The sequence below is a fragment of the Amphibalanus amphitrite genome, unplaced genomic scaffold (assembly GCF_019059575.1).
Source record: "Amphibalanus amphitrite isolate SeventyFive unplaced genomic scaffold, NRLGWU_Aamphi_draft 001511F_arrow, whole genome shotgun sequence".
NCBI classification, from domain to species: Eukaryota; Metazoa; Arthropoda; class Thecostraca; order Balanomorpha; family Balanidae; genus Amphibalanus; species Amphibalanus amphitrite.
In genome coordinates this window covers 36884-59372 of record NW_024883004.1, presented here as the reverse complement: position 1 = coordinate 59372, position 22489 = coordinate 36884, and the positions used below count along the sequence as shown (strand labels likewise).

Genomic DNA, 22489 nt, shown 5'->3' with positions numbered 1-22489 from the left:
TGAGAGGTAAAACTGGCAAAAAAGGCCGAAATCAAGGTGTCAGAAGCTCACAAGGCCCATAGCCAACGCAAGATGTTGAGAATTGGCCATTTGGGTCATGACATGACCTGAAAAACAAGGTCATATCTCCGAAACCAAAAACCACAGAAACTTGAAATTTTAAGTGGACATCAAGAAAGGATATAGGAGCAGCTATACGAAAAATCAGCCTTCTAGCTCTAAAAATGTTAAGTGCAGAGCAGAAAGACTACCTGGGGCGAGGGTTAAGCAACATTTTAACCTTACAGGCGGTGGGGGGGTGGGGGGGACATGGGTTTAGTTGTATTCACTTCAAATAGGTACATGAAAACGGCAGCACATACATTCATTTATTCGGCACATATACAACGCGTTGCTTTTAGGTGTCATTGAGCCATCTAAGCTCTGAAATAGCATCAATGTATGTATGGTCGAGCTTACGACGGCCACTTACTACGCGGACACAGAAATTGATTTGACTGTACGATCTTTATCTCATACGATCATTTGGCGTACGATCATTTTCCTTGACAATCTTTAGCGAATACGATCTTTTGTCCATACGAGCATTATGTCGTACGATCTTTATCCATTACGACTTGTTGGCATACGATCATTTTCCTTGACGATCTTTAGCGAATACGATCTTTTGTCCATACGATCATTATGTCGTACGATCTTTATCCATTACGACTTTTTGGCATACGATCATTTTCCTTGACGATCTTTAGCGAATACGATCTTTTTCCATACGAGGATTATGTCGTACGATCTTTATCCATTACGATATTTTGCATACGATCAACTGCCTACGATCTTCTGCCATACGATCTTCTGCTTTACGATCTTTTGTCCGGTTACCGACTTTCTTACATTGTTTAATTTCGGCTAATTTTTTGCCATGACTAAGCCATGAGTTTGCTCTGCGATTGATTCATTCAGAAAGATAGTGAGATGGCAAAGAAAGAGTGTGAGAGAGGCAGGGTAGTAGCGATGAGAGGAAGAGAAGGGCATCGAGAAAATAGAAAACGAGAAGAGAGAAGAGAGTAATGCGTTATATCATCCTCAATTCCTACCCGGGAGCAGCACCGCGGTGATATGAGGCATGTCCCAGCCCCCCTCAGGTCGCTACTAAGCACTAACCACCACAGAGCCCCCAAGCCCTCCCCGTCAAGCCCCCTCTCCGACTCGGCCTTGGGCCTGCTGAGAGGAGGCCGGCCTGCAGCTGGTACACCCCTCTGCCTGACAATAACGACCCGATGTGTTTCTGTGTGTCTGCAGAGTGAATGGTCGACATCATGAGGCGCGCCGAGCCGTCATCCAGCTCCTACAACCACTGGAAGGAGGATGCCTCAATAGATTCCAGGTGCGTGGATGGGGGCCGACTGATCCGCGGGGCGGAGTGGTTTATTTGGATACCTACTGTTGACTGTGCCATCCTGCTGCAATGGTTACTGATCATTATGTAGATTACGTTAACGTGCTTGGCGATAAGCATTAAAGGCGCTTACTCTTATCACTGTCACCTCGATTACCACGAATATCGTCCTGTCTAGTTAGCTAGTTTGTAACCTCTAAACATCTTACGTCGTAATTCTTACTATTACGACGTATCCAGCAAGCCACTTCAGATGTGCGATAAACAGTAATGAGTAAATACCTACTATCCTAGTTAGAGGTAAAGCCGGTGTTGCCTGCATATGATCACATCTGATAGCAGATCACATCATTGAGCAGTCTGTTGTCTGTGTTCCTGCATGTTCCCGGCGCGGCTCGCGCCTGTGACCGGCTAGGTCGGGACCGGCACAAGCCGGACCGGCCTGCCGCCGCTCCGCCGCCGTGCACAGCCTGTTTTCCCACCGTCGTCGGTACCGCGCGCCGCTCCGGCAGCCGCCGGGCCAGTTTTTACCGGCGCCCTGTGCCCGACTTCCGACTCATGTCGCCCGTATTGGCTTTGTTTTACCGATACTCAAACACATACCGGCTTCCGCTCGTTAGTGGAGCCCGATTGACCCATTTCCTGGTGACCGGTCAAGGGCCGGTGGCCACGAATGGCATGTGGAACGTCTGTGCATGTATCTAGACTGTAGAACGATCGTGTCTGATCTCTGTCGCTATTCCGCAGCTCTGTGGGCGGCGGCCATGTCTGATCTCTGTCGCTATTCCGCAGCTCTGTGGGCGGCGGCCGTGTCTGATCTCTGTTTGTATTCCGCAGCTCTGTGGGCGGCGGCCGTGTCTGATCTCTGTTTGTATTCCGCAGCTCTGTGGGCGGCGGCCGTGTCTGATCTCTGTCGCTATTCCGCAGCTCTGTGGGCGACGGCCGTGTCTGATCTCTGTCGCTATTCCGCAGCTCTGTGGGCGGCGGCCGTGTCTGATCTCTGTCGCTATTCCGCAGCTCTGTGGGCGGCTACATGCCCGACATGCACGGCTCTTTCGGCGAGGGCCGCTCCAGCAATGGCGTTCGGAGGACAGGTGAGTGCATAGACTCCGTACCTTACCGTACCTACTTATTCCAGTTACGGATTAACGTCGCCGCTAAACCCATCAGGATGGCGTATCTTTCGGCACTTTTTGTTGATCTGAATTGTCATCAAGACGTTTATTAGTTTTTATTCATTTTTAATTATTAAATGCAAGCGTTTTACAGTTAGACGCCTTTTTCTCAACAAAGTCAATCTCAGAATAGTTGCAGTCATGTCCTGATATCGCTGATTTGATCGCTCTCACCCGCTCGAACATGTCAAATATTAGACACATACCTCGCTCCTCGTTATGAAATATCACGAAGTCGATTTACTCACGCTCATGTCCCGCCAGAATCCGACGGTGACTACCCGTTTTGGTTTTTTGTCGCGCTGGACTCAGTGCAGCTAGGAGTTTTTTATTGGTCGCGACCCTGGCATTTGCGAGCTGTGCGAATTGCGTGACGCGGGCGGATGACGTTCGAACGACTAAAATCGGTGCTAAGTGCCTGGGTGACGACGACAATATTCGCTCCATCCAGGAAGCACACTAAAAGGCTCGCCAGGCTACACCAAAGAGGAACTCTTTGTTTTTGACGAACTCAAGGACAGACTGGAAAGCAGTAGGCTACATCCTGCCTTTATTCTCAGACGAGGATATGCCGTTAAAAGGTTTAAAAGCGAAATTGAGACTAAACTAATACCTATGTTGTCATACGCTGTGATGTGATATCGTCTGTATTTATTTCGTTCGGTTTAATTTGGCGCAGTGTTATGAAGATGGATAAATGGATTCAATGTTTGTCGAGCATGGCTGGAATTACGTTGCGTACGCTTTAATAATGCCTTGACTAATGACTTATAAAGTTATTTTGTTCAGCTCAGAAACAGTCACATTCATTATTCAGGCCTGGTGGATGCTGTCCAATACAAACGTTTTCATACCTATATTGTACTTATTTTATGAATTTTCATTGAATTTCAAATGAAACTATGAACATTAACGCAAAAAAAATATCCATAAGAGGCCATGTACCCATGAGAAAAATACCTGTAACTCGTATAGCTGTACGTCATCAGTATCCGATTCAGTAAGCTAACCAGCGTCCCTTGTATAATGTATAATACCCCGTCTGACCTGACCTGACCTGACCCGTGCAGTGACCTGACCGGTGTAATGGCCTGACCTGACCGTTATGTTTCCTGGCTGCCCACTCAGTGACCTGACCTGACCCGTACAGTGACCTGACCTGGGCGTACAGTGACCTGACCGGTACAGTGACCTGACCTGACCTGTACAGTGACCTGGCTGCCCCACTCAGTGACCTGACCTGACCGGCACAGTGACCTGACCGGTACAGTGACCCGCTCCCCTCTCTCCGCTGCAGAGTCCCCGGACGAGGGCGCCATGTACCTGCTGGAGCACCTGGCCACGTTCACCGTGTCGCCCGAGATGGGTACCCTGGGGCCGCGCGACGGCATGCGCCGGCTACTGCAGATGGAGAAGACGACCGGCATCTGGACGCAGAAAATGGAGCTGCGGCTGCGCAACCAGTCGGTGGTCATCGTCGACCACGAGAACGGGGTGAGAGCAACCATAGAGCAGGGAGGGCGAGAGAGAGGGAGAGGGGATGGGCAGGAAGGGAGCTCAGAGTCGATATGCATGCACATTGCACATTGCGAATTTCTATTATGTAACGCTGGAACTGGTTAAACAGGTGGGATTATCGAAAGGTCTAAGGAAACCGGGAGAGGGAGAGAAAGAGCAGTGTATGGGGATGAAGTGAGATGACTGGAAGCGAGTGCGGTCATCCTAGCAACAACTTTTTGACGATAAAAGGTTTGCAGGAGAGCAAACACTGAAAACGCTGAATATGTTTGCTGTGCCTAATGCCCTTTGAGTCAGCAAAGTGAATCCGAATTTTGGAAGCCGGCTAAGGACGCATTCAGGCCGCAAAAAAACTACATTTCACGTCGCTGCAGTGCAGACGCCGATATTTTGGCCACTCGGAATGTCTGTTCGTCGTCGGTGCGGCCTGACCGCCAGATACCTGTGGTCAGTGAGGCGCTAGAAGAACTGTCAGTTTTGTCGTGCGCCGAGCCCGTATCGCGGCACGTCTGTGGAATTTCCTGGTGCACGTGGAGCAGGTGTCGGACCGATGGAGTCCATTTTGCCAACATTGACCGGGACACTGCCGGTGTGGAGTTGTGTACCTTGAACGATGCGACTGCGTAGGACTTTTAAAAGGATCGGGCCATATACCAACTGCGGCTTGCGCCATTTTTTATTGTTCCCTGCATGCATTCATGCGGTTTGTAAGAGCTGGGAACACTTGGGAAAACATGGGGATAGCTCGGCGGATGTTGTGCCCATAGAGATCTTTTGTATTATATAAGATCTCTATGGTTGTACCTAGGTCATTGGACGTTATTATCGAGTGGATGTGCATGGTATTGTCCGTCAAAGATATGTGATGGTTAGAAGTGAATCTCATATCACCTATACCTTATGTCGAGTCACCTGATTGGCTGGAACTAGCGGTGTCAGCAGGGAGCGGACGGTGGAGGAACTAGTCCGGACTGTCCGGTTCCGATTTAGCATACCTATACCTATATTTGCATCTGTGATCAGTAGCGCTCTGTACTTGCCATAACTGTTATGGTGTGAAGTCTTGGTCCCTGTTTTCTTGGCTATAAACTATTTATATGGCACTATGACCTACAGGTATGTTATTTTTCTAGTTATAATCATAGCAAGGTTACAACCACGTTGTTCACCGTGACTATAATCGAAGGGTAAAGGTCGCTAGGCATCTTGTTTTTACTTAGCCTTTTGGAATCGACCATATCTGGAAAGCCCTCAAATTTATCTTTCCCGGTTGTTTACCGGCGATATAATTACATGGATGCCATGTCTCCTGTCTGTGCGTTCGATGCTATCACCTCTAATTACCAAATATGGCTATCGGCAGCGCACCCAGGCGTGAGCGAAAATAGACGGACATTGCGGGTACTGAGGGGAACCGACAGATTATCCTACCCTACTTTTACCTGATTTCGTGCCATGTTTTACATTAGCGATTGCGTTCATTTGAGGAATTAGATCAGCAATTTACGACATAAAAATTACAGCTCAGTTATAGGTAATCGCACACGTATCATGACCCTACACTGCTAACAGGTATTCGCGAAGATATCGAGGTCGTAAATCATATGGGTACAAATGTCGAATCGATCGCTATGTGACATTGCCACAGCTCTTCGTTATAGCGATTTCCATAAGACGTCCTTATTAGAGACAAGAACCATGTACATGCATGCACTTAGATCCGTTTAGATGCGCGCCTTACGTATGATCGTTTCGCGGGTACGACGATCCCGTCAGTGCACGATGCCCGGGTCCTATCTGTGTCGGGTTCCGGTACCGCGCTATCCGTGCTGAGCCCACCGCGTTTCCGTACAACGGCGATCAACGCTGACGCTGAGCAAACACGCGAATACCGCGCTCGGTATCAGCGCGCAGGATTCTGATGGCGCTGAGCGCCGCGGAGACGCGTCATAAAAAGCCGCCGCGTCCATCCTATCTTATCTGCGCGGCCTGCGTAGGTGGCAGACTCGTGACCCGTCCCCGGTGGATTAGCCAGCGGCCCGTGCAGGGGTGGCAGGGGTGTAGATGAAGACGTCTTACTCCTCACTCCCTGTCCCACTCTCTGTCCCTCTCTTTCCATGGGAACTTTGCCTATCTTATTAGTTATTGTATAATTTGTTTTTTTAACCATTACAAAAATGTAATAAATCAGTCAGCTGCCAACTTCTCTGGTGGTCGTATGTGCACCCAACCGTTTCATATTCCTTCAGTGTTCTCAGCATGCCTTATATTCTGCGTCCCCAAAAGAATTTCTCTTTTTCCTCCAGTGTAGTCGTACCGACATATGTTACCCTGTCACCGGAGGAGGTGCGCCCCCCCCCCACACACCGCTGGGAGCTGGGGGCACCCCTGTGCGCTCTGTGATGTCAGGCCGGACCTCCGCGATATCGTGTGTCATTGGCGGCAACACGTGCCGTATCAGACCCGCCGCAGCTCGCGGAGAGCGCGCGTATCGCAGCTGGTGCGCCCAGATACGACCACTCCCGCCCTCTGTCCTCCTCTCCGCCGCTCTCTCCGAGCGGGGAAACTGGCGGTTCTGCCCCTAATGCAACCCCGCAGGCTGTGGTTCATGGGAGAGTAATTAAGACCTAACAGGAGCTGAGGTCTGATTACCCTGCAGAGGAACAGACGGAGATCTTGATTACCTTGAAGGGCACCGTCGGCAGCGCTGCCAGCTCCCTCCCGGCGGCCCGGCGGCCACAACTTTTCCCTCTAATCTTGCCCAGACTGCCGCAAGATTTGATCAGCTGGCGTGGAATGGCGCCGCCGCCTGCTAACGGAAGAAAAAGCCGGTCTCAGCAGATGTCTGTTACATTGTTTTTATCTAGGTTTTATTTTCTTATACTCTGTGTCTACCGACAGGACCTGGTGGAGCGGTTTCCCATGCACCTGATCCGTGAGCCGACCGCTTTCACCTCCAACGACCCGAAGGAGCTGTACAACAACATCTTCATCTTCATCATCACCGAGGACCCGAGTCGCCACTCGATGAACCCGCCCGAGATGCACATCTTCCAGGTACGGCACTGACAGATACCTATATCTAACTTCACGCTCTGAAATGTTGTCACATCGACGCATTGTATTGTTGAACTACTGCCTAAATTCGTGGACCTGTATCTCTGTGAAAGACCGCTCTCGTCCTTCTCGAAGTTCGAACGTCTGCGGGCGTCTTTACTCTGCCCCGCTGCTACGTCTGCGGGCGGTACTGACACTCTGACTTTCGTCTATCTGTATGTCCTTCTGCAGTGTCTGCGGGTGTCTGCGCAGCAACTGGTCGAGGAGATGAAGGCCTACCTCTCTGGGAAGCAGGTGCGCCCGCAGCGTCTACCGCCGCCGCCCAGCAGCCCGCCGCCCGAGCCGCCCAACGGGCTGTCGGGCCGGGACCAGCTGGCCATGTTCAACGCCCAGTCGCGCCGTGAGTACACCCGCCCAGCGGCAGAGCACTCAGCACAGGACACTGTATGTAGACACGACGGGGTGATGGTCGGGAAGCTGCTAGGGTCACTGGGGCACTGCTAACGAACAGGGTAGAGCTTGCCAGCGAGCAGGTGAGCTGCCAGCGGACATTGAGTCTGTCAGCGGTAACGGAGCACACACTCAAACATATATCTGCAAATTAAACGTTTTTGTTACAACCAGATGATAACCAAAGACCCATTGAGCACTCATGCCTAAGAACGAATTACAGATTCGTTGGCGACGAGGTCGTCATGTCTATAGGAGCGAAGGGTCGGTACCGGTAGCGATCACACACAGATGGCGCTGTGAGGGCCACGGAGTACCTACGCTCAGAGGGCGCTGAAAAAGTCAGAAAGCGCTCGTTGGCAGTCAGCGCTGAGCGCTCCGTGCGGTCAGGGGCGCCCTCGGTGGAGGTGGGCACTGGGCAGTGAGCGCTCCGTGCGGTCAGGGGGCGCCCTCGGTGGAGGTGGGCGGTGAGCGCTCCGTGCGGTCAGGGGGCGCCCTCGGTGGTAGGTGGCGCTGGGGTGGCATCGGCCGCCCGTCAGGACAGCTGCGTATATGTGGGAGATAGGCCGAGACGCGTAGGGACGGCTAATAGAAATGAGCTGAAGCAAGTCATGGGCCGAGTAGGTACTTCGATTAATTCACTTGTATCATGACGAAACTGTTTTTAGAATGACAGATTATTTAATGCAGACGACTGAATTCGTTGACGTACCTACCTACTCTGAAAAATTATTTTTAAAAAACTCTGTGGCGTTTCTCGATTTATAGCTATATTAGGACGACATATTAGAACTAAAAACATCTACAATCTGGGTGTTTGAATTTAAAGCATCGTGTGGGTAATTTGGTCCTTATGAGGGACGGAGAAGTTGCTTAAGTCTATCGTTAACTCATCTGTTGCGTCATCCGTGCTTAATCGTAATAGGGTGGAGTACTTCTCAGACCTCAGTATCACAGCATATTGGTTTCTCACTTCTCATCTTGTGTAGGTAAATATGTATCATGGCACTTGACCAAGAGTTCCTTTAATTATCACTGTCAGAAAGTGTGCACAATTATTGTCTAAACACTTTATTATAGGCTCAGTAAAAATATTAGGCAACGATTGATTTAACCCGCGCCCCACTGGGGTCTGCGTATAACACGCCCTACTGGGGGGGGGGGGCTCTCCATAGCCCCCCTCCTAACTCCGAAACTACTGGGCCGATCGTCAAAATTCAAACGGCGTCTGATAGCCCCGGAAAAACTGTCGAGCGAAACCTAATTTCATTGACCTCGAGGTCACCGATGACGTCACAGGTCAGGTCAAAGTAAAAATTATTAGCATTTCGGCTTGTTCACATTTTGGGCTCTGGCCGCCGTCTTACAAGCCAGATCAGGCTCATTTTTTGTTTGCACACTCGTGAACAGATGCTCTAGATTCCTTGAGGGTACCAAACTTGTACTTTGATTTTCAGGTTAGGGTCAGGTCATCACAGACCTCACGAAAATATTATATCATGCGTCGGTCACGTGACACATGTTTTATGGTCCATTTAGGCCATAGATTTCGCATTTGATGTCGTCTGTGTCATTCGAGGTCATTTTGAGTCGAATTTAGCTTAGGTCAGGTCACTTTCAGGTCAAAAAAGGTCAAATTTTGAAGTTTAAATTTTTCAACAAAGAAGGTGTGTATGCGATGCAGTGTGAGCTCAGGAACACGATGGTGCTATTTATATTGGTGTACGATGTTAAATACGTACTGAAAAATTGATTTGAAAAATTAATAATTGTGAATTTTTTGCAATAATGCGTATAACTTAGCCATTTTTAACCCTCGCCGGACCTATTGGTTTTCTACATACGCGCCGGCCGAGGGGGGGGGGGCGGGTACGACCCCCCCTCGCCGTTTCGCCCCTGGTGGAGCTAGCGCGTCGCGGAAAAAAACGAGCGTGTGCGCCGTTACGAGACGCAGAGATTGGTACCCGATTTTAAGGTCCTAGGTCAACCGGTGACCTCTGAGGTCAGGTCAAGTGCCCCAAGGTACGGTTCAGTTTTTGGTGAATAACTTCGCAAAAAACGGCCGCAGAGCGCCGATTTTGGCAGCATCGTGTTCGTCTCGCTCAGGCGCGTCGAATGATATACTTTTTGTCCGGGTCAGGTCAATTTGGGGTGTTGACCTCAGGTCAAGGTCAGGTCAGCACCCCCAGGTCACGAAGTTGGTCGAAAGGGGTCATGTCGCATATCATTCGATTCGGCAGGTCTTCCTGAGTCCATTGGTGGCTTTCCCGACTCGCTAGCTCAATTTGATCAAGAGTTATTGACGAAAAACTAATATGACCTTGATGACGTCATAAATGACGTCACGCAAGGTCAACATTGCAAAAGTGACGCATCTAACCTTGCAAGGAGTGCATCAAATCACGATTCTGTGTGCTTGAGATAGTTGGAGATCGTTCCCGGCGCCAGAATAGCAGTTTGAATTTTTCCCCATTGACTTATAATGGTGAGGTCACGAAAATGACCTGACCTCATATGACGTTTAGGAAAAATCCGAGATATACAAGTTGTGGGACTCATAATGGATACTAGATCCTGCAAGTTTCATTTCCCTGTGACATCTCCTCTGGCAGTGAGGGCGTTGCGAAGTTGCGACATCTGAAGACCGTGCAGAGGTTCACTTATGACGTCATAGGTCAGTGACCTGACCTGACCCAAAAATGCGGTTGGTGTCAAAAGATCCGGCTTGGATCAAAGGTCAGGTATGCCAAGTTTCAGCTCTCTATCGCCAGCGTGTTCGGAGCTATCGCGAAAAAACCCTATGGGGGGGGGGGCGGCACCCGCCCCCCCTCGGCCGGCGAGGGTTAAAGATATTTAACTAAAACTTGCTAGAGTTAGTCATAAGCATGCGTTCTGTCCCATATATTCCGTTTTTTTTTTTCGAAAAGTCAGAAACTTTTTGAAAAAAAATATAAAAATATAAATTTTGAATATTATTATATACAATTTTCGAAACTTTTCAAAATTTTGAAAATCCGAGATAGCAGTTTGATAGCGCAGTCAATTCTGAGTCCTTTCATGCAAAGAAATTGGGTTTAGCTAAAAAACTGAGCTCTTGAGAGCGATTGCCGTGGTTCAATGTTTTGCGTCGAAATCGGCAGAACATGACGTCACTCTGACGTCATTTCCGGCCGACCTATGGTAGCTACGAAGTTCAAATTTTGACACAAGGTGTCAAATTGATGCAGCCGAAGGTACTGAAAGTTTGGCGTCGATATGTCAAGGGGTTTGGAAGTTATTGCAGAAAAACGGGAGAGCCGCCCCCCCCCAGTGGGGCGCGGGCTAAGCTTCTAGCATCTTCATTTCGGCCTATCAAATTTTAAGCCCTAGGTTTATCAAAAAGAATCAACATACTGCTTTAACGAAGCGAACTTTGCACCATTCAAGATAATTTTATCGGTATCTTGTTTGCTTTCGCCTTGCATGTCTGACGCCTACTTGAAGCTCGGTTGGCCTTCAGGACTCGGTCGCCCGTCCTTCCGGTGCAATCAGCACCTATCTTTGCCAAACAGCCCCGCCCATCCCCCATAAGGCTCGAAGGCATGTGCAGCACGATTGGCGATCCTGCGTGGACTGAGCTTCAGCTTCCGGAACTGGCCCCACCCAGAACCACCAACACTCTCCGAACCTGTCCCCAGTGACGGCTAGTGATGAAGCATGACCGTGTGGATATCATAAATCAAAGGTAGGTACTGCGGCCTCGCGTGCTATCGCAGTAAGAAAGCGAACCGCCACGCTCGAGCAGTTATCGTGCCCCTTCTGGCCGGTGTCGGGTCAGCGCCGCCTGCACGAGCCGCTGCACCTCCGATACTGAGCTATCCATGGACGCGGTTTGTCGTGAGCTCACTTTCGCAAAGACGACCAGCTGCAGTGATCACTCCGGTCCATTGGATAGGCACGCTCGATTTGCGTTGTGAAAGTCTTGTCTATCTGCAAGAAGTGAAATTTTGGCAGCCACTCGGCATTGAAAGTAGGCATCCACACTCGTCCGGGGGACGTGTGTATGCACGTTTTCTTCACATCTTTGCATTTTTACTCGACATTAAAAAAGATGCTGAGTAGGTACCTATAGTTCGTTTTTTTTCAAAAGGACTCTGGCTCCAAGTATGTTTTTCGAAAAAGCACGCGTTTTAGCGAGCAAAACAGGCAAAAACTGAACTTGAAAAACTCGAACGTCGCCTTATTTTAACATGTGAATTATTCCCGAAAATTTCCATATGTGCGTTTTGAAACCAGATTTGAGAACAGTGGTGACGTCATGCTGTCTAACTTGTTTTGCAATGTAGCGTATAACTATCATGGACGAAACCGCTTACTCGATTATAACCTCGGCAACAGTGAAAAACGAAGTTTCCCCCCAAATTCGTCGAAACTTTGTCCCATCGTACGAACATTGAGTGCCTGCTGCCACCAGTGACGTCATCATAGTATGCTAATTTTTCAAGACACAATTTCCAGGTACTTACCGTGCACAATTTGAAATCGAATATTTTTTCGGTAAGAAATTCTTGGCCAGACGCTGAAGCTGCCAAAACTCACGTGAGAGCTTCGATAAGGAACTTGGAGCCAGCGTCCTTTTGAAAAAAAAAAACGAACTATAGTACCTACATTGCTCATTACGCACACAAATAAGTATTGTGTGAGCACATTGTAAAGCGCTACCATAAATATTTATTATTGTGCGTCGAATGAAAAGGTGCGGAACCAGTAAATTGGGTTAAACCCGCGCCTGGTGGGGGGGGGGGAGCTATTTTGCCCCCCTCCTCCACCACTCCAGATTTTTCAATGTATCTCCAGAACCGCTGCGCCGATCGTCACCAAACTTTTATTACGTTCTTATAACTTATATGAGTTCATTTGTGACCATTTTTTCCAAAGGCTATGATAGGTTGATCGCAAATGACGTCAAAGTGACTTCATGTTCTGCCGTTTTCGACCAAAAAATAAAGTTTCGCAGGAAGAGCTGTCAGGCCTATAGCTTTGAAGATACAGAAAAACAATTTGAACATTAAAGGTGTAGAATTGCTAGGGCTACCTAGCTGCCATCTCGAAATTTCGAAATTTTGGAATGATGACCCCCAACAATAAAAAATAAATAAAATAGCCAAAAATGAAAAACTCTTTGATTTTCGAAAAAAACGAAATACATGTGATAGCCCCTAACGTAAGGACCTTTATCCACATGCCAAATTTTAGATCGATATCTCTTTTTTGGCCAAGCTATAGCGAAAAAACTGTTCAAAATAGATGACGTCAAATTTTCAAACTCAATTTTTAGCAATGCTAGACCATGCAGCGCACAACAAAGGCCACCATTAGACTCGCCGTGACGAGATGCATCGAATCAATTTCAATACCTTTTTTTTTTTTGCAAAAAATATCAACTTTGAAATTTGACCTTTTTGACCTGACATTGACCTGATCTCCACCAGGAAGTGACCTAAACCGTTCCTGATGGTCTTATAACCAACACCATTGAGTTTGAAATAAAAAAAATTGGCTACAAAATATGCATCGCGCAGCTCTAGTAAAATTGGGTTCATGTGCTGAACCTTGGTGACCTGACCTGTGACCTGACCTAGTATTATCAGTGACCTCTGATACCAATATATGTACTAGGCAACTGACGCCCTATCGCTGACTTTCGATAAAATGCGTTTTACTCGATGTTATAATAGCTCATTCCCAGAGCACCCGTGGACGGCAAAAATGTTATATTTGACCTGACATGTGACCCCATCGGTGACTCCGAGGTCAATGAAATTTGATTTCTCTCGACTCAACAAATTTGACAGGGCTTTCGAACAACGTTTCAATTTTGCGGATCCGTCCACTAGTTTCGGAGCTACGGGGGGGGGGGGGCAAAAATAGCCCCCCCACACACCAGGTCGCGTTATAAACAGACCCCACCAGGGCGCGGGTTAATGCTCTTAGCAATTGATATCCTTATGCTATTTTTGCTCATGATTAAAATCAAACGCCTATCTCATCCAAAAGGGGCAACTAAATCTCGATCGACAGAACAATCCTGAACTTGCTGAGAATGCTATCGAGCCCAGGAATACCACCAAATCCGTGGTAAAAATAGCTAGCGGATAAAGAAGTGGATGCATAATATGAGCGACAGCGAAGTGCCGTCTCCGACACATCGCGATAAGTTAAATAGAAGATCCATTAAGTAAAAAAAACAGTTAAGCTGAGGGATGATATCAAAAGTATTAAACGTATATTTTATGCAAATAAGCTGCAAGTACAGCTTCGAAGCTACACACAAACAAGTGCATTGTAAAATGTGATAGAGCGTACTAAACATCCCCGAACCAGGGTTGTATACGACTCAATCAATAGCAATCAATTCAATCACGACAAATTTGGGAAACCAATCAAATCAATCAAGTCAGAGCAGTTTTCGGGAATTGATTCAATCGACTCAAACGCGACAATGAAAGGAATCAATCAACTCAATCAAACGACTCAAACCAAGATATACATTAGGTTTTTTGCCCCACCAACTTGGAAAAGTGTCCATAGCAGTCTGGTGTACCTACCTACCTACCTACCTACAGAAGAAACAAAAATATTGTCATTTAAAATTATAAATTGCCATGCCATTCAAAGTTTCTATGTAATAAGGAAGGATACCTAATGATGGACAGGTGGATCATGATATTGAGGTTCAATGGGTAGAATTGGAGCAGAAGTTTCATTTAATGGGTGCAAAATAACCCAGTAGTTGACTTCAACAAACGCCCCTTAACCCAAATCACCACCTTTTACCTAAAAGTTGTCAATTTAATTTTGGCCATATTCCAGCTAAGTCATCAGGCCATCTACCCCATGTAAAGCCCCCGTCTGTCTCTTATGTGAGTTATGCGGAGCTCTTCTGAATTGAACCCTGAACATAATGAACTTAGCTAGGTTACATGCCACACTGACACCATATTGATATGAAAGTGTTGAAAATGTGCTATAAATTTGACAACTTCATTAGGTATGCTTTATGAAGACAGCAGGAAAGCAGGTAGGTACCTACTTACTTACCTGCCTAGATGTGTCACTGGCTACCAACAGTACCAACGAAGGTAGATAGGTTATATGTGAAGAATTCAAAACATTTTATTGCAATACAATTTGAAACTGTTAGGACTGGGGGATAGGGATGAGCATTAAAAATATATTTAAAAGGAAATGGAAAGGACAGGGACTCTGGAACCACAGGATAAGTTAAGGACAAAGGAAGAAGAACAAGGAAAATTAAATGCCGTTGGTGGACTGCGAAAAAACAAAGAAAACGTTTTGCCAAGAAATATGCTAAGCTTTTATAAATCCTTATTCTTCGTCTTTTGATTTTTTGGTAAGATGACGTCATTGATTATCATGTAGTATGGTAGATCATCATAAAATAAATCGGTTGTACAACACCAATTTCGTTTTAATTATTATTTCGATTGAAATAAAACCACTTAATAATATTCGGTAAAATATTTTAAGGAAAATGAAATATATTAAATATGTTATGCCTAGGCTCTCAGGAGAAAAGCACAGTGTATATAAATAGAGAAAAGGATCAACAAACGTTCTGCTGCAAATTAAACAATGCAGCAAATTAGCTATTAACTAGGGTGACCCGCGTGCTCCGCAACGCGAAAAGGGATATTTTCGATCGGCGGGTGTTCGGTTGTTCTTGTGTCGGTTGGGTTATCTATCCATTTCGGTCGATTGCTTTTTGACGGCTAAACGTTTTGGTTTGTGGAAAAAATATCCACCGCATCGAGGTGCCCGTGTCTGATAAGCATGCTTTCCACTTCAGAATCTGTCAAATGTGCTTTATAATTGAGGTGCGTAGTTTTAAGACAAATGAAAGGCGTAGATAATTTTCGCTAAAAATCGTTTTGCAGAGGTTTAAAACATTTATATTTTTAAGAATACTGTTGCTTGTCATGCAAACGTGATGATTGGATCTTGGAGAGAATTGAATGCTCTTTCTAATGATAGCATTTTCAATTATCAAGCGTATCAGGTTAAGCAGCAAATCCCGTGTATCTTTTTAGTGGCACATTATGGACAAATACCATTTTAATTCAGCGATTTTTCCACATTGTTTTTGATCAATTAGCTGTCCACAATTTTTCCATGAGAGGCGGTACATTTCTCTTGGCAATTGACGTTGTTTCAACTCTCTCAGTCTGATGGTCACGGGAAAATAAAATAAAATCCAAAATCCGTTTGAAATGGCACTTTTTGAAATGAAATTGCCCTCACACTTGCACGTGGCGCGTGCCACCCCTGCACCGCACACTATTCGATTGCCCGTTCGATTCTCTACACGATGCTGTTTTCCCCGTGCCGATCGGGCGCACGGCTACCGAGATATTGCACGGGGAACGGACCCGTGTCGGGCAAATTTAGCCATTTTCGCCCGTTTTTGCCAGCCGATTTATACATGTAAAGTCTATGACGCGAATTTGCACTTTTTGGGCACGCGCCACGCGCTCGCTATCGATCCGATCGAGCCGAGACCGCTCAAAGGCACGTTGTCCATCCTTGTTCTATAACTTGCGCAAATTTCAGCGCGGTAGGTGCAACGGTGTGACCTGTAACCCGCGCTACGTAGCACCATGTCGCGACCTCGGTTACAGACAGAAACTACGCCTTCCTCAAATAGTAATATAGACAAGCGGCTGCGCCACTTGCTTCGCGGCGTCGCCAGAAAATGCAGCAGCAGCCAATTTGCTTTCGGATGGTGTTTGAGTTAAATTGATGTGTCGTCTGGAAGCAGAGATATGGACGGAAACGTGCAGAGGAAAATTTTGAACATAATAAGTATTCTGAGGGCTTAGTTGGATGAAATTTGGGTCATACAGGGTCAAGTCAGGTCAAGTTTGTCATCCCTGGTTACACTGGCTCTGGCCAGGTCACCTTCGGTCAGGCCAGGTCGTATAGGTCACCAAGTCACATTGGATCGGCCTGGGCCACACTTCTACTAATTCTACCCATACCACTACCTACCACTACCCCTACCACTACCCCTACCACTACCCCTACCACTACCCCTACCCCTACCACTACCCCTACCACTACCCCTACCCCTACCCCTACCACTACCCCTACTACTACCCCTACCACTACCCCTACTACTGCCCCTAACACTACCCCTACCACTATCACTGGGTCATATGAGGTCACAGACTATCAAATAAACTAATAAACTAAAAAAGAGTTCCTAACCCTGCTCCTACTCGTGTCATTCCATTATTCTTAATCGTATTTGGTGGAAATGGCGCCTTGTGACAAATGTGGCGCATTGCGACAAAAGTGGCGCATTTGTACCTGTCATTTTGTCATGCATCCTTCCACGAAATTGCACCCTTATCGGACCATATTTGACAAAGTTGTGCGATCAGCGACAAAAATGCCGCCTTGTGACAAATGTGGCGCACTACGGCAAACGCGGTGCATTTGTGTAAGCGCATTGAAAACTGTCTTTATTTACCGAAAATCAACACCTTCATTCACCTCTGTTTAGCAAAATAAATAAGCTGCCAATCTGCAAATGAGAGGCACCCGCCGCCGATCGTCATGCATTTTATTGTCAAAGGCGATTGAACCCGGCTGCCGATGCCTTGAAGCCGGCTTTGGAACCGAGCAAATTTGGAGAAAATGCACCTTTTTCCAGGGCGTGCCACGTGTGAACCATCCACCCCCGGGACTCGAAACCCGACACTGCACGTGCCCGTGACGTCATCAACACCCTGCGAAAATTCCAGCCCTCTCGACCGCACCGTTTGACCTGTGCACGGCGTCAAAGCACCCCTCTGCACGGTGCAAACAGACAGACAGACAGAGTTTCATTTCACAAATAGTATAGTAGACAAGCGGCTGCGCCACTTGCCTCGCGGCGTAGCCAGAAAATGCCGCACCAGCCAACTTGCTTTCGAATGGTGTTTGATTTAAATCGGTCTGTCGTCTGGAAGCAGAGATATGGACGGAAACGTGCAGAGGAAAATTTTGAGAATAATAACTATTGTGAGGGCTTAGTTGGATGAAATTTGGGTCATACGGGGTCAAGTCAGGTCAAGATGGTCATCCCTGGTCACACTGGGTCAGGCCAGTTCACCTTCGGTGAGGCCAGGTCGTATAGGTCACCACGTCACATTGGATCGGCCTGTACCACACTTCTACTACTTCTACCCCTACCACTACCTCTTCCACTACCCCTACCACTACCCATACCACTACCCCTACGGGCCCTACCACTACCCCTACCCCTACCACTACCCCTACTTCTACCCCTACCACTACTACTACCCCTACCACTACCCCTACCCCTACCCCTACCCCTACCCCTACCCCTACCCCTACCCCTACTACTACCCCACTGCTATTACCCCTACCACTACCCCTACTACCCCTACCACTACTACTACCCCTACTACTACCCCTAGTCCCTACCACTACTACTACCCCTACCACTACCCCTACCACTACCCCCACCACTACCACTACCACTACCACTATCATTACACCTACCACTACCACTGGGTCATGTGAAGTCACAGATTATCATATAAACTGATGACCTAAAAAAAGAGTCCTAACCGTGCTCCTACTCGTGTAATTTCATTATTCTTGATCATATTTGGTGGAAATAGCGCCTTGCGACGAATGTGGCGCGTTTCGACAAACGTGGCGCATTTGTACCTGTCATTTTGTCATGCATCGTTTCACCGAATTGCACCTTTATCGGACCATATTTGGCAAAGTTGTGCGATTTGTGGCAAAAATGGCGCCTTTGGAAAAATGTGGCGCACTACGGCAAACGCGGTGCATTTGTGTAAGTGCATTGAAAATTGTCTTTATTTACCAAAAATAAAACCTTCATTCGCCTCTGTTTATTAAAATAAATAAGCTGCCTATCCGCAAATGAGAGGCACCCGCCGCTGATCGTCATGCATTTTATTGTCAAAGTCCATCGAACCCGGCTGCCGATGCCTTGAAGCAAACTTGAGATCCGAGCAAAATTAGGAGAAAATGCACCTTTTCCAGGGCGTGCCACGTGCGACCCATCCACCCCCCGGGACTCGAAACACGACACTACACGTGCGCGTGACGTCATCAACAGCCTGCGAAAATTTCAGCCCCCTCGACCGCACCGTTTGACCTGCGCACGACGTCAAAGCACCCCTCTGCACGGTGCAAACAGACAGAAACACAGACAGACAGAGTTTCATTTCACAAATAGTATAGTAGATAGACAAGCGGCTGCGCCACTTGCTTCGCGGCGTAGCCAGAAAATGCGGCACCAGCCAATTTGCTTTCGAATGGTGTTTGATTTAAATCGATCGGTCGTGTGGAAGCAGAGATATGGACGGAAACGTGCAGAGGAAATTGTTGAACATCTGCTATGTCCTACGGGGTCACGTCAGGTCAAGTTGGTCATTCCTGGTCACTTTCGGTCAGGCCAGGTCGGATAGGTCACCTCGTCACATTGGATCGGCCTGTACCACACTTTTACTACTTCTACCCATACAACTACTCAAAACACTACCCCTACCCCTACCACTACCCCTACTACTACCCCTACCACTACTACTACCCCTACCTCTAAACCTACCACTACCCTTACCAATACATCTACCACTACCTCTACCACTACCCCTACCACCACCCCTACTCCTACCCCTACCACTACCGCTACCCCTACCACTACCCCTACCCCTACTACTACCACTACTCCTACCCCTACTACTACCACTGCTCCTACCACTATCACTACCACTACACCCACTACTTCCCCTACCACTATTACTACCACTACTACTGGGTCATGTGAGGTCACAGACTAATTGAATCCAATAAGTGGGAACTAAAAAAAAAAAACAGATAAATAGCAAACTAAACTTTATTATTCTTAATCATATTTGGTGGAAATGTCGCTTTGTGACAAATGTGGCGCATTGCGACAAAAGTGGTGCATTTGTACTTGTTTTGTCATGCAACCTTCCACCGAATTGCACGTTTATCGGACCATATTTGACAAAGTTGTGCGTTTGCGGCAAAAATGGCACCTCGTGACAAATGTGGCGCACTACGGCAAACGGGGTGCATTTGTGTAAGCGCATTGAAAACTGTCTTTATTTTCCGAAAATCAACACCTTCATTCGTCTCTGTTTAGCAAAATAAATAAGCTGCAATCCGCAAATGAGAGGCACCCGCCGCCGATCGTCATGCATTTTAGTTGCAAAGTCCATTGAACCCGGCTGCCGATGCCTTGAAGCAAGCTTGAAAGCCGAGCAAAATTTGGAGAAAAAGCATCTTTTTCCAGGGCGTGCCACGTGCGAACCATCCAACCCCCGGGACTCGAACCTCGACACTGCACGTGCGCGTGACGTCATCAACACTGTGCGAAAATTTCAGCCCAATCGACCGCACCGTTTGACCTGTGCACGACGTCAAAGCACACCTCTGCACGGTGCAAACAGACACACAGAGTTTCATTCTACAAATAGTATAGTAGACAAGCGGCTGCGCCACTTGCTTCGCGGCGTAGCCATAAAATGCGGCAGCATCCAATTTGCTTTCGAATGGTGTTTGATTTAAATTTATCTGTCGTCTGGAAGCAGAGATATGGACGGAAACGTGCAGATGAAAATTTTGCACATAAGAACTATTCTGAGGGCGTAGTTGTATGAAATTTGGGTCATACGGGGTCAAGTCAGGTGAAGGTGGTCATCCTTGGTCACACTGGGTCAGGCCAGGTCACCTTCGGTCAGGCCAGGTCGTATAGGTCACCTTGTCTCATTGGATCGGCCTGTACCACACTTCTACTACCACTACCCCACCCCTACCACTACCCCTACTACTACCCCTACCACTACCCCTACCACTACCCCTACCACTACCCCTACCACTATTCCTACCACTACCCCTACCACTACCTCTACCACTACCCCTACCACTACCCCTACCACTACCACTACCACTGCCCCTATTACTACCCCTACCACTACTCCTACTACTACCCCTACCCCTACCCCACCCCTACCACTACCCCTACCACTACCCCTACCACTACCCCTACCACTACCCCTACTACTACCCCTACCACTACCCCTACCACTACCCTACTACTACCCCTAACACTACCCTACCATTACACCTAATACTACCACTACCCCTACCGCTACTCCTACCAATACTACTACCACTACACTACCAACACTACCACTGGGTCATGTGAGGTCACAGATTATCATATAAACTGATGAACTAAAAAAGAGTTCCTAATCGTGCTCCTACTCGTGTAATTCCATTATTCTTCATCATATTTGATGGAAATGGCGCCTTGTGACAAATGTGACGCATTGCGACAAAAGCGGTGCATTTGTACTTGTCGTTTTGTCATGCATCCTTCCACCGAATCGCACCTTTATCGGACCATATTTGACAAAGTTGTGCGATTTGCGGCAAAAATGGCACCTCGTGACAAATGTGGCGCACTACGGCAAACGCGGTGCATTCGGTTAAGCGCATTGAAAACTGTCTTTATTTACCGAAAATCAACACCTTCATTCGCCTCTGTTTATCAAAATAAATAAGCTGTCAATCCGCAAATGAGAGGCACCCGCCGCCGATCGTCATGCATTTTAGTTGCAAAGTTCATCGATCCCGGCTGCCGATGCCTTGAAGACCGAGCAAATTTGTGAGGAAATACGCACTTTTCCAGCGCGTGCCACGTGCAAGCCATCCACCCCCGGGACCCGAAACACGACACTGCACGTGCCCGTGACGTCATCAACACCGTGCGAAAATTTCAGCCCCATCGACCGCACCGTTTGACCTGCACACGGCGTCAAAGCACCCCTCTGCACGGTGCAAACAGACAGAAACACAGACAGAGTTTCATTTCACAAATAGTATAGTAGATGTATGTAAACGTAATTAGCGAGACGAAAACGGCGCTTTTGTTTCAGTTATTTTTGTAGGGGTTTCAGATACTTCATTATAGAGTTCAGTGAGATATTTATAGAGTTCAGTGGGTTGTTTCTGAGGAGATGTGGAGATGTGAATTAGTAATTAATCACACTTTATTAGTATATAGGGCCTTGCACTTTATCATCTGGATTAAAAAAAAAAAAAATCCTGCTGAGTGCAGAAAGGTAGGTAGGTGCATCGCCAGGTTCTATCACAGGATTGGAGCAGTTATTGCAGTTGAAAGTCAAAGTTGGCTGTTCATGTTTAGGCCCTGTTCTTTATTTGGCCATCTACTCCATATTGCAGTTGTGATGACAAGCAGTTTTCAGTGTAGTTTTGTGATCTTTGATGTCATCAATTGGTGTCATTATTTTTCGTCAACTAAAACTTATTTCAACTTTCCATTCAATCGACTCAATCATACGAGTCACTCTAATTTTCGGGAATCAAATCAGTCAACCAGTCGCTAAAGTCAAACGAGTCAGTCAACCAGTCATCTCGAAAAGTCAATCGACTCAATCCAATCAACTCAAAATACGCGCTGAATCAAATCAATCAATTCAATCGACTTGATTGGTATACAACCCTGCCCCGAACGAGACGATGCTGCACGGTTCAGAATCTCACAACCAACAGCGTGAATCTCGGGTGTCTCAGAGCCAGGCCGTTCGTCTCGGTCACTGTGCCAATTGAAGGGCGGCAGGTCAGTCGTGAGCTGCTCTGTGAATAATTCACTCGAGGCTGGCACTCTGCCACCGAGTCGCGTCTCTGGAATCTGGGGAGCACATTACACATAATGTCAGCAGTTGCGTCAGGTGTGCCGATCGTACGCTATTCTGAGATTCCTTGGACCTGCGAAAATGCATTCGTCCAATATGAT

At 47.4% G+C, this 22489-nt stretch overlaps 1 protein-coding gene across 3 annotated transcripts in view; it reads left to right on the top strand.

Annotated features, from left to right (window-relative positions):
- The window catches only part of LOC122373527 (epidermal growth factor receptor kinase substrate 8-like), a 60328-nt gene that overhangs the window by 14214 nt on the left and 23625 nt on the right, over positions 1 to 22489 (top strand). For all 3 annotated transcript variants that reach the window (XM_043351667.1, XM_043351666.1, XM_043351668.1), the window contains exons 2-6: positions 1300 to 1384; positions 2414 to 2490; positions 3869 to 4065; positions 6991 to 7146; positions 7378 to 7546. In XM_043351667.1, the coding sequence (XP_043207602.1) occupies positions 1305 to 1384; positions 2414 to 2490; positions 3869 to 4065; positions 6991 to 7146; positions 7378 to 7546 (679 nt within the window). In that variant the 5' untranslated portion in view covers positions 1300 to 1304. The remainder of the gene's footprint in view (positions 1 to 1299; positions 1385 to 2413; positions 2491 to 3868; positions 4066 to 6990; positions 7147 to 7377; positions 7547 to 22489) is intronic.